At 43.9% G+C, this 13,199-nt stretch overlaps 1 protein-coding gene across 1 annotated transcript in view; it reads right to left on the bottom strand.

Annotated features, from left to right (window-relative positions):
- Positions 1-300: 300 nt before the first annotated feature.
- Positions 301-13,199, bottom strand: part of rchy1 (ring finger and CHY zinc finger domain containing 1) — a 77,336-nt gene continuing 64,437 nt past the window's right edge. The window contains exons 7-9 of the mRNA XM_072495237.1: positions 8,136-8,165; positions 5,251-5,371; positions 301-3,984 (exon numbers count right to left, since the gene is read on the bottom strand). Coding sequence (XP_072351338.1) covers positions 3,856-3,984; positions 5,251-5,371; positions 8,136-8,165 — 280 coding nt within the window. The 3' untranslated portion in view covers positions 301-3,855. The remainder of the gene's footprint in view (positions 3,985-5,250; positions 5,372-8,135; positions 8,166-13,199) is intronic.

Below are 13,199 nucleotides of genomic sequence, written 5' to 3'. Positions count from 1 at the left end.
GGCTATCCAAGGCAAGAAAAAATAAAATCAGACTTTATTTGGTCAGTTTTGCTTGATCACCAATGTAAAAATGGAGGGGGTGGGGGTGAGACATTTAACAGCAAGAGATAGGCAATGTGGGTGAGCTGGGTCAGATTTTAAAATCTATTCTTCAGAAACCCAATTTTTACATGATCCAAAATATTGGTTTGTGAAACCGTCCATGATAATTAGTGATCAAGTCACATCGTACCAACCATAACTCTCCAACACGACCAGTATGTTAGCAATCTATGTTATGTTACCAAATACTAATAGACCTTGTTTAACTGTCAATCAGAAACTTACTTTAATATATGCAGTGATAATATGGAGATATAGGCTACAAGCATTGAGATCTTTCCCGTGCAAAATATTAACATCCATTTCATAAATTTAATTCTAATGCAATTGCGAAATTCAAATACGTCCAACCAACAATATCAGAAGCAAATTCTCGGATTGCTTTCAGAGTGGTCAGAAATCTATAAAATATACAGATACGCAACAAATTAGGTTTTTAATTAGAATATATAGATGAAGCATTGAAATGCTTTTTCTGAATTGCAACAGAGAAACTTTAGTGTAAATATAAAAATAAGCTGCCACACATTAAATATGTTGCAAAATAAAATCTGTCGTGTCTTTAAAGTTTAACCAACATGAGCTGATTCACTCGGATTATAGAAAAACTGTCATTTACAGACCAGGCAACTCGCAAAATACCCAAATTCACTTCAACAATAAAAGCTCAATTCACTTCTCAATCAGATCAATTGTGATTTTTTTTTTGTTTATTCTTGAAGCCAGTAGACTATATATGCCTCAAATGCAAGATTTAACATAATATATAAAACATAATCCAAACAAAATGTTCAACGCACCCATACATATGCCTTTCTTGAAATCTGTCCAATTAAATTTTGTTCCCAGAGGCCGAGATGGGTTTTGCTCCATTCTTTGAATTCTTCACCCAGGCCTTCCCCTTCAGACCACTGTGCATTCCTAACTTTCACAGGACTCTGCACACACATGACCTCAATGCCCATAATATCACTCTTTAGTCTCTGCTTCAGGTCCACTCTCCATTTCCAGCTTCACTCCTAGTCTAGAGCCTCTGCTCCTGCTCTTGTGACTATACCTTGCCATGCAGCATTGCTTAACTTGCCTGCTCACTCCAGTTGAACCCCCCCCCGATGAGTGTCAGGTCCTGGTAACTCTGATATTGAAGCACACAGCTCACACCAGGTCAGAAACAACTTTTCAGTATAATAGAAAACAAACAAATCCAAATCAGAGCTGTTAAAGTGTCAACGGCATTGCTGTGGGTTTGGAGTGACATGTGGGCCAGGCCAGGGAAGGATGAAAGATTTCCTTCCCTGAAAGACGTGAGTGAACCAGATGGGTATTTATGACAGTCCAGAAGTTCCATGGTCACCATTGCTGATAAGAACACAAGTTAAGTGCAGACCATACGGTCCTTTGAGCGTACTCTGCCACTCATTATCATCTGCCTCAATTCCAACCTGCTCTACATAGCCCTCAATTCCCTGAGACCAAAAGTCTGCCTATCCCAATGTTAAATATATTCAGTAATGGAGCAGGGACACCCCTCTGGTACAGAATTCCAAAGATTCACACCCTCTCAATGAGGAAACTTCTCCTCATCTCAGTCCTAACTTAGCGATCCCTTCCCCTGAGACTCTGCTCCATGTTTTAGATTCCCCAGCCAGGGGGACGACGACAATCTCTTCAATATTTCCCGGTCAAGCCCCTTCATAATCTTGAATGTTTCAAGGAAATCACTTCTCATTCTCCTGAACTCCAGAGAGTGCAGGCCCAATTTACTCCGCCTCCCATCATAGGACAACCCTCTCATCCCAGGGAGCACCTGGTGAACCTTCGCTGTACCATCTCCAAGGAGAGTATATCCTTCCTCAGATTATGGAGGCTAAATCTGTGCCCAGTAGTCCAGATGCCAAAGCCCTCTACTACTGAAACACAAGAATAAGGAAGTCCTGCTACAATCTGGCTGAATCCTTCTCCGTCTCTGGGCCTTCCCTTTCAATCCACTGTGCATTTCTAACCTTTTCAGGTTTCTGCACATTAGCTATTGATACTAGCTTATTGGAACAACGATACAAATGCTCGGGATCATTAAAAGTACATTTACAAGTAGGAGAAGTCAGGAGAAATCAATGTATTGCCTGGGTTTAATGTATTAAATAAAATTCAACGGGGTTATGATCAGTTGACACTGGCTAAGCCACAATTAGTGTGCCTTGAGTATTCAAACCAACTCTCACTGTCACCGTGAGTGAATAAATAGCATCCAATCAAATCAAACCCAGGATTGGCCAGTAGTTCCAGGGTACAAACATTTGCCACATGTGATACCGAAACACCCACAGATGCATCAAAGTGGAAACAAACAGCAATTTTATAGTGCCTTTCATAACCTCAGGGCAACCCAAAATGTTTTACAGTAAAAGCAGCGCTTTTAAAGTCATGGTTGTAAAGTAGCAAAAGTGGCAGAAATCTGTACACAACAATCTCCCACAACCATAAATACGGCAATGACACTGATCGGACATCTTGATTTAGTGATGTTGGTTAATGGGTAAATATTGGCCACGACACTGGGGAGAACTCCCCTGTCCTTTGAAATAGTGCCATGAGATTGTTTATGCCAACCTCAGAGGGCAGACGGGGTCTCAGTTTAAGGTCTCATTTGAAAGACGGCACCTCCAACACTGCAGCACTCCCTCAGCATTACCAGCCCAGATTTTGTAATCAAGTCTCTGGAGTGAGGTTCAAATACACAACCTTCTGATTTAGAGGTGAAAGTGCTGCAGCTGACACATACTAAAATAGGAGCACGTTGCAGGCGGGTAACCTCTGATTTTCCTAGGCTGCGGTCAATGCAAACTCATTGCCCACTGGGAGTGTCACAGGAAAGAAAGACCCATTTAGAATTAAAGGGTGAAAAAGATACTGAAAATTAAGACATCACACAAGGAAATACTAAAGGTCAACAATGATATAGATTATAGAAAACATTTAAAGCAGTTAAAAGTGTCACACGAGAATATGGACACAGAAATGGCAATGTAAACAATGTCCACAAAATAGCATTATTTTATACTTTTATAGTATTTGATGTACGATCTCTATTGATGTGTGTGATGCACTGAGCTGGTGGACATTATGCATCTTGTACAAACACACGTTCCTCAACATTAGATTTTTGCTTTAAAAGAAATTGTCCAGCCAATTCGGACTGGATAAAACCTGAAGACAGTTCGAAACACAATGAATGAATTCAGAGCGTGGATTCAAAGATTACAAATATTACACTGGCTCATCGTTGGAGCTATTGGTACAAGGTGCCAGTGCATTATTGAAAAGGATACTGAAATCAAGCAATCCCATTTTACATCTTGAGCCCCAGGGTACACACTCATTTTCCAATAACCATGATGTGCGTTGACTTCAAGCGGTAACCCAGCTTCTCTGTGTACCACGTTACATTGAAAGGTCAGTTAGTCTAGATAAACGACAATGGCCAGTTTCACCACCTTTTAGCATGAGCTGGAAAATCATTTCAACTTCACCTGGCGTGTACAAGGCAAATGGGAAAAGATTCAACATATAAATCCAACAGGTTAAGTGGATGATTGGCCTCCAAAGCTATCGGGTTACATTATATGATTGGCCATCATGAATGTTTTCAGCTTGCTGGTTGGAAAACTGTCAAAAGGAAGTCAGACAACCAGGCATTTCAAGTCCATTTTCAAGAGGTTTAATTGAGAATTCTATAGGGTGGCAGGCTGTGCATTATTGTTGCCCCTGTGGTGTGATCAGTCCACCATCTTGGGCAGTGTTGTAAGACCCACATCCTTTGCACTTCAGACCCAACACGTGGAATGGTGCGGTGCTATGCAGCTGGCAGTCATTGCACATGATCTGTGGAAGAAACCGCACAATCACATACACATTCGAGAGGGGTGTCCGAATGCACGATTCACACGAGAAAGAAACGATTCATAAGTACTGAGCGGCTTCGTGACCTTGGGATTCTCCAAAGTACCTTACAGCTAGCGGAGTACCATTTGAAGTGTAATCATATCCATAATGTAGGAAATATGGCAGCCAATTTGTGCACCATAAGATATCACAAACACCAGTGTGATAATCAATCTGTTTTTAGTAATGCTGGTTGCTGGGTAAATATTGGCCAGACCCTGGGGAGGACTCAGCTGTTTTTCTTCAGAACAATGCAGTAGGATTTATGTCCACCTGAGAAGCTTCGGTTTAATGTGTTATTTGAAACACGCTGCCTCCAACAGTGCAGCACTCCCTCAGTAATGATATCAGACATATCATAGTGCGACACCGGTGTGTCCCCGTTCGCTGCAGGTGCATGCAGGCGGTAAAGAAGGCAAATGGAATGCTGGCCTTCATAGCGAGAGGTTTCAAGTACAGGAGCAGGGATGTCTTGCTGCAATTATACAGGGCCTTGGTGAGGCCACATCTGGAGTAGTGTGTGCAGTTTTGGTTTCCTTATCTGAGGGAGGATGTTCTTGCTTTGGAGGGAGCGCAGCGAAGGTTTACCAGGCTGATTCGTGGGATGGCGGAGCTGACGTACGAGGAGAGATTGAATGGGTTAGAATTATATTTGCTGAAGTTCAGAAGAATAAGCGGGGATCTCATCGAAACCTATAAAATCCTAACAGGGCTGGACAGGGTAGATGCAGGAAGGATGTTCCCGATGGTGGGAAGCAGGGGGTCACAGTCTGAGGATACGGGGTAGACCATTTATGACAGAGCTGAGGAGAAATTTCATCACCCAGAGTGTGGTGGGCCTGTGGATTTTGCAACCCCAGAAAGTAGTTGAGGCCAAAACATTGTATGTTTTCAAGAAGGAATTAGATATAGCTGCTGGGGCAAAGGGATCGATGGAAATGGTGGGGGGGGGAATTGCAGGAACAGGCTTTTGAGTTGGATGATCAGCCATGATCATAATGAATGGCGAAGCAGGCTCGAAGGGCCGAATGGCCTATTCCTGTCTCCTATTTTCTGTGCAAAATAGCTCAATCTTACAGAAGTACAGGGCCTTAATAGGACTTTTACTGCAGTTTAACCCAAGGCATTAAATGTGCATTTTTATATATCTCCTGGGGATGATAGTACTTTGGCTGTTAGATATGGAAAGTAAAATTCAGCCCTTACCTTAACAATCATATTCTGATAGTCTGAAGGCATGGCAGTCTGGGCTATTTCGGTGTCTAGTTCCTCCCAGTATTTTGTCATGTCAACAGCAGACTGCATACACAAAGGACACCGATAGGCTCTGAAATAACAGGGTTACACCGATCAACTTGTACAAAGAGTCACAACACAATGGATGGATTTGTGTAAACCAATGGTGCTCAGTTATTGTGCACAAAGCGGGCAGCAACTTCAGGCGAGGAGACGTCCACATTTCTGCATTTAACTGCGCAAGTCTATGGGCTTTGTGAAAATGGTAGTTCCCCATCTGGCTCCACATTCACAAACATTGAATAGTGTGGAGTTCCTGTCCTGACGTAGTAGACACAGACTAAACTTGCCGCAGAATACTAGGTTTATCCATTCCAGTCCATATACCCTTTTTACTGGCGGAATACGTTCAAATTACTACCAAACAACCATTCTGACACTGAAAATGAATTTTTGCATGTATGGAGTTTCCTTCCATTATCAATTAATTGTTGGGATTTTAAAAAGATTAAATAACGTTTTCCTTTATTTTTCAGTGTGTTATGTTCCTTATTTTAATCTTTCTTTCCCTCTGTATTGCACTTTCCGTGCTCAATTTGATCTTGAATTCTAACTTACACTGGTTTAGATTTCATTGCAGTTAACAATTTTTCAATCTGATTAGTCAAGGAGATAATTGTTTTTTTAAATTTGAAGCAAAATCTCCCACATTAAATTCTGAAGGAATGAGTCCACATTGGTAAAATTAATTTTCAGAAAGGCTGCTGACAATAATTATCGTGCTGTTAACAATTCACTTGCAGCCAAATACATCAACCTTCAGTTTTCATCCCGTGTTTAATGGATGACCAACAGGTAGGCACGGCAATTTCACACCCTTACAAGGGCTTCAATGCCCAACTCCTGGATTTCTACATTTAAGTGTGCATGTGCAGACTCCAATAGATGTTCAATTTATTCAGCAAGGTGTTGACAGCCTCAACAACTGATATTCCACTCACAATGCACGCCACTTTCTTGCCATGTTCACACAGTCCCCAGATATTCAATAGAATGTGTCAGGGGAGGGGGTGGGGTAGTGGTCTGATTGATTGATTGATTGTCACATGTACCAAAGTACAATGAAAAGTATTTTTCTGCAGCCAAGGGAACGTACACAGTACGTACACAATAGACAAAAAGAATAATCAACAAAGCACATCGACAAATAATTGGTTACAGTTCGGAACAAGGGCCAAACAAAGCAAATACAACATGAGCAAGAGCAGCATAGGGCGTCATGAATAGTGTCTTACAGGTAACAGATCAGTCTGAGGGAGAGTCATTGTGGTAACTAGTAGCTGTGGGGAAGGAGCTGTTCCTAAGTCTGGATGTGCGGGTCTTCAGACTTCTGTATCATCTGCTGATGGAAGGTTCTGGAAGAAGGCAAAGCCTGGGTGGAGGGGTCTCTGATAATGCTGTCTGCCTTCCTGAGGCAGCGGGAGGTGTAGACAGAATCAATGTGGGGGTGGCAAGCTTGTGTGATGCATTGGGCTGAGTTCAACACACTCTGCAGTTTCTTGCGATCTTGGGCCAAACAGTTGCCATACCAGGCTGTGATGCAGCCGGATAGGATGCTCTCTATGGCACATCTATAGAAGTCTGTGAGAGTCAAATTTCCTTAGCTTCTGTAGGAAGTTGTTGGGCTTTTTTGACTGTTGCAATCAACAGGCGTGGACCAGGACAGACTGTTGGCGATGCTGACCCCAAAGAATGTTAAACTATCAACCCCCAAGAACGTTAAACTATCCACTTTGGAGCCATTGATGTAGACAGGGGCATGTGTTGTATTACGCTTAGGTGGATTGGCCATGCTAAATTACCCCTTAGTGTCCAAACGGTTGGGTTACGGGATTAGGGTGGAAGAGTGGGCTTAAATAGGGTGCTCTTTCCAAGGGCTGGTGCAGACTCGATGGGCCAAATGGCCTCCTTCTGCACTGTAAATTCTATGATCTTCTTGATGCTGATGGTCAAACCAAATGCTTTGGAGACGTGAGACAGTCTGTTCATTTGCCGGTGTGGAATGTTTGTGTGGCATTGCCAGCTTCGAACAGCTCTCTGATGAGGTCTTGGTGCATCTTTGTCTTGGATCTCTGGTGAGCAGCTTTCCATCCGTCCTGGTGAGTATTTAGACCACTCTGTCAGTGATCTGAAAGCAAACGACAGCAGCAGAGAGAACGTGCCGGAATGTCAGGTACAGAACACAACCCGGTTTGATCTCGGTACAGATCTCAAAGGGTTCTGCTGTTGCCCTGTCATAGCTGACTTTACCCATCATGTTGTCATGGAGAGAGGAGGTCACACGGAGCAGTTCCAAAGAGGAGGAGGTCACGCGGAGCAGTTCCAAAGAGGAGGAGGTCACGCGGAGCAGTTCCAAAGAGGAGGAGGTCACACGGAGCAGTTCCAAAGAGGAGCCATTCAACTCACAATTATAAATGTTTCCCTCGTCACAAATGCTGACAGACCGGCTGAATTTTTCCAGCACTTTCTGTTTTGATTCCACATTGAGCAGCTTCAGTGGGCAGCCAATTTTCTCCAGCAGCTTAAATTGACCACCTCTGTTCACATGGTCACTGCCTGGGTGAGGCTGAAGGTGGTGAAATATAGCGGCCTCCTTTGTTCATGGCATTTCTGTTACAGCTGCCGGATTGAGGTGATCCTGTCAATTGTAGATCTTCCAGTTCTGAAACCACACTGGGATTCGTGATAAATATGCCAGGATCATCAGCCAGGATCTGCAGTCTGACAAGTCTGTGAACAATATCACTCACATTCCTTCCACCATATCCAAAAAGTTTACACTTTGAAACACTTACCCTTTGTTGAACAGCATTTCGTAGCATGTCCTGGGGAAAGATTAAAGAGAGATCAAATGATTTTTGGTTAACATTTAAATCTTTCGGATTCTATTCCTTCCCCTTACGGTTCAGTCAAATGATTTGGTGAAGTCTACGCGTTGATACGGGACACGCCTTTTCATATTTTCAGCTTGTATCAGTGGGATAGTGGTATTGTCATGGGACTAGTAATTCAGACACCCAGGGTAATGCTCTGGGGTCCTGGGTTCGGATCCAGATGCTGACATTTGAATTCACCAAAAATCCGGAATTGAAAGTCGAATGACGACCACGAAACCGTTGCCAATTGTCGGAAAAACCCATCTGGATCACTAATGTCCTTCAGGGAAGGAAATCTGCTGCTCTGGCCTAGATGCGGTTGACACTTAATCCCCCCCCGCCCCCACCACCACACGGAAATGGTCTCGTAAGCCACTCAGTTCAAGGGCTATTAGGGATGGACAACAAATGCCGGCCTAGCCAGCAACACCCACATCCCAAAAACAAATTTAAAAAAAATTAATTTCGGAAATCCCCTTTCCTCAATGTTATTGGGGCCCCAACTCAAATTCCGAATGCTCATTATTAAAATAACTGCTGAAAAGGGAGACGGTCTGCATGTCTGCACTGTCACATGGTGCGTAGCTGTCTTAGCCGCAGGCCAATTTTGAGTCATTATGTGGTAAACATCTTAGAGCGGAGTTTGTCACACCGTATTATATAATCAAATCACGGCATGAATGAAACATCAGAGAAGCAAAGAGAGACACCACTCTGTCCATCAAGCAGGTGCTTACCCTTTCCAACTAATCCCACTCCTCCCTGTTCTTTCCCCACAGTCCTGCAAATTGTTTGCCCCTCACATATTTATTCACTGATTTATTATTGAATCTGCTTCCACCACCCTTTCACACAGAACATTCCAGATCACAACTCATTGTGCAAATTCATTCTTTTACCCTTATGTTGCCTCTAGCTCTTTTGTCAATGATCTTAAATCTGGTCACTGAGACTCCCGCCTCTGAAGACAGTTTTCTCCTTATTTATTCGAGCAAAATCCTTAATGGGATTTGAAAACGTCTATTAAATTTCCCCTTAACCTTCGCTGCTTCAAGGAGAAAAATCCCAGCTCCTCTGGTTTCTCTAAGTCCCTCATCCCTGGTATCACCCGGTCCAACCTGCTCTGCAAACTTCTTCAAAGTCTGGGCAGCATTTCAGGAATACCCAGAATTGGCCACAATACCTTTCTGGGCCTAAGCAGTCTTTTAGAAAGGTTTGCAGCAGCTTTTATAGATGAAGCTATCGAATGATATCCTCCAGTTTGGACGGACCGCTCCTTAGGTGTCCGGTCAGTGCCATGTACTCTTCTGTTTCGTTCTCAATTCTTTAATCTGTGATTAAGGAGACAAGCTATTGATCCTGACCGAGGTCTCAGGTGCCCCACGCCGCACAGTTTGCGCTTCTAACAACATGAAGGGCAAAACATTTGAGCTCATGGACAAGGGATAAAGCCTAACTAATGGGGCACATAGTGAGACACCGGACTCCCATAAATTCTAGGTGACTTTACTCCTCTTCAATCTATTTCGTTTCCTCCCTTCCTCCACCTGACAGATCAGTAACTTTGGTATGATTCACTAACTAATAGCCTGGCCTAAACTCAACCAGCTGAGCTCAGGCTCATGTCACGAGCAGCCTTGTGACTCCAACTCATGATCCTCAGTTGGTTGAACAGAAACGTTCCTGGAAACGCATTAATACACCTCATTCCAACATACTGCCAGCTCAAATAATTTGAGAGAAAGATTCCAAGGCATTTCAGTTATCAGACACGTCATAGAGTCATAGATGTTTACAGCCTGGAAACAGGCCCTTCGGCCCAGCTTGTCCATGCCGCCCAGTTTCTATCACTAAGCTAGTCCCACTTGCTCGCGTTTGGCCCATATCCCTCTATACCCACCCTGCCCATGTAACTGTCTAACTGCTTTTTAAAGAACAAAATCGTACCCGCCTCTATCCCTGCCTCTGGCAGCTCGTTCCAGATGCTCACCACCCTCTGTGTGAAGAAATTTCCCCTCTGGTCTCTTTTGTATCTCTCCCCTCTCACCTTAAACCTACGCCCTCTAGTTCTAGACTCCTCTACCTTTGGGAAAAGATGTTGATTATCGTCCTTATCTATGCCCCTCATTATTTTATAGACCTCTGTAAGATCAGCACTAAGCCTCCTACGCTCCAGGGAAAAAAGTCCCAGCCTCTCCTTATAACTCAGACCATCAAGTCCTGGTAGCTTCCTTGTAAATCTCTTCTGCACACTTTCTAGTTTAACAATATCCTTCCTATAATAGGGTGATCAGGACTGAACACAGTATTCCAAGTGTGGCCTTACTAATATCTTGTACAGCTTCAACAAGACGTCCCAATTCCTGTATTCAATATTCTGACCAATAAAACCTAGAATGCTGAATGCCTCCTTCATCACCCTGTCCACCTGCAATTCCACCTTCAAGGAGCTGTGAACCTGTACCCCAGATCTCTTTGTTCTGTAACGCTCCCCAACTCCCTTCCATTAACTGAGTAGGTCCTGCCCTGATTTGATCTACCAAAATACATCACCTTACATTTATCCAAATTAAACTCCATTTGCCATTCATCGGCCCACTGGCTGAATTGGTCAAGATCCCACTGCAATCCCAGATAACCTTCTTCACTATCCCTATGCCACCAATCTTGGTGTCATCTGCAAACTGACTAACCATGCCTCCTACACCCTCATCCAAATCATTTATAAAACAAATAACAGTGGGCCCAGCACCGATCCCCGAGGCACACCGCTGGTCACAGGCCTCCAGTCTGAAAAACAACCCTCCACAACCACCCTTTGGCTTCGGTCGCCAAGCCAATTTTGTGTCCAATTGGCTACCTTGCCCTGGATTCCGAGAGATTTAACCTTTTGCAACAACCTACCATGCAGTACCTTGTTAAAGGCCTTGCGAAAGTCCATGGAGACAATGTCGACTGCACTGCCCTCATCTATCTTCTTGGTTACACCTTCAAAAAACTCAATCAAATTGGTGAGACATGACTTTCCCCTTACAAAGCCATGCTGACTTCCCTAATTAGCCTTTGCGTGCCTAAATGCCTGTAGATCCTGTCCCTCAGAATACCTTCTAACAACTTACCCACTACAGAAGTAAGGCTCACCGGTCTGTAGGTCCCAGGCTTATCCCTACAGCCCTTCTTAAACAAGGGCACAACATTTGCTACCCTCCAAACTTCAGGCACCTCTCCTGTGGCTCTCGATGATTCAAATATTTCTGCTGGGGGGCCGGCAATTTCCTCCCTAGCCTCCCACAATGTCCTGGGGATTTATCTACGTTGATCCACTTTAATACCTCCAGCACCTCCTTCTCTGTAGTATGTACAGTCCTCAAGACATCACTTTTTATTTCCCCAATTTCCCGAACATTCGTGCCTTTCTCTACAGTAAATACTGACGAGAAATATTCATTTAGGACTTCTCCCATCCCTTGTGGATCTGCACATAATGACCTTGTTTATCCTTAAGAGGTCCAACCCTCTCCCCTGTCACTCTTTTACCCTTTATGTATCTGTAAAAGCTCTTTCGATTTTCCTTTGCCTTATCTGCCAAGACAATCTCATGTCTTTTTGCCCTCCTGATTTCTCTCTTAACTCTACTTTGACAAGCTCTATACTCTTCAAGTGATCTATTTGATCCCATCTGCCTAATCATGTCACATGCCTCCTTCTTTTTGACCAGGGCCTCAATATCCCGAATCATCCAAGGTTCCCTACTTCTACCAGCCTTGCTCTTCACTTGAAGAGGAATGTGCTCACCCTGGACTCTGGTTAACACAACTTTGAAAGGCTCCCACTTACCAGCTGTCCCCTTGCCTGCAAACAGGCTCCCCCAATCAACTTTTGAAAGTTTCCACCTAATACCATTGAAATTGGCCTTGCCCCAATTTAGAATTTTAACTTTTGGGCCAGACCTATCATTCTCCATAGCTATCTTAAAACTAATGGAATTATTGGAGGGGTTGGATTTGTTTATTGTCATGTGTACCGACGTACTGCGAAAAGTATTTTTCTGCGAGCAGCTCAAACAGATAATTTAGTACATGAAAAGAAAATACATAATACAAGGTACGCAATGTAAATACATAGACACCGGCATCGGGTGAAGCATACAGAAGTGTAGTATTAATCAGGTCAGTCCATAAGAGGGTCCTTTAGGTGTCTGGTAACAGCGGGGAAGAAGCTGGTCACTGGTCCCAAAGTGATCCCTCACTAACACTTCCGTCACCTGCCCTTCTCTATTCCCCAAGAGGAGGTCAAGTTTTGCCCCCTCCCTAGTCGGGCCATCCACATATTGAATGAGGAATTCTTCCTGAATACACTCGATACATTTCTCTCCATCCAAACCCCTAGTGCTATGGCTGTCCCAGTTAATGTTGGGAAAGTTAATGTCCCCAACTATTACCACCCTATTTTTCCGGCAGCTATCTGTAACCTCTTTACATATTTGCTCCTTAATATCTCGCTGACTATTTGGGGGCCTATAGTACAGTCCTATCAAAGTGATCTCACCCTTATTATTTTTCAGTTCAACCCATGTAGACTCAGTGGGCGAACCCTCGGATATATCCTCTCTCTGTACTGCCGTGATATTGTCCCTAATCAAAAACGCAACCCCTCCTCCTCCTGTGCTGTACTTTTCTTTGTTCTTTGTTCTCCTCTCCTATCTCCTGTTCTATCTCTCCTGTAGCATCTGTGCCCCGGAACACTGAGCTGCCAGTCCCGCCCCTCCTTTGACCATGTGGGCAGCAAGGTAGCACAAGTGGTTAGCACTGTGGCTTCACAGCGCCACGGTCCCAGGTTCGATTCCCCGCTGGGTCACTGTCTGTGCAGAGTCTGCACGTTCTCCCCGTGTCTGCGTGGGTTTCTTCCGGGTGCTCCGGTTTCCTCCCACAGTCCAAAGACGTGCAGGTTAGGTGGATTAGCAATGATAAATTGCCCTTCGTG

The sequence above is a fragment of the Scyliorhinus torazame genome, chromosome 3 (genome assembly GCF_047496885.1).
Source record: "Scyliorhinus torazame isolate Kashiwa2021f chromosome 3, sScyTor2.1, whole genome shotgun sequence".
In the NCBI taxonomy this organism is placed as follows: domain Eukaryota; kingdom Metazoa; phylum Chordata; class Chondrichthyes; order Carcharhiniformes; family Scyliorhinidae; genus Scyliorhinus; species Scyliorhinus torazame.
The sequence above is the reverse complement of the archived record's forward strand: the minus strand, read 5'-3'. Positions and strand labels throughout refer to the sequence as shown.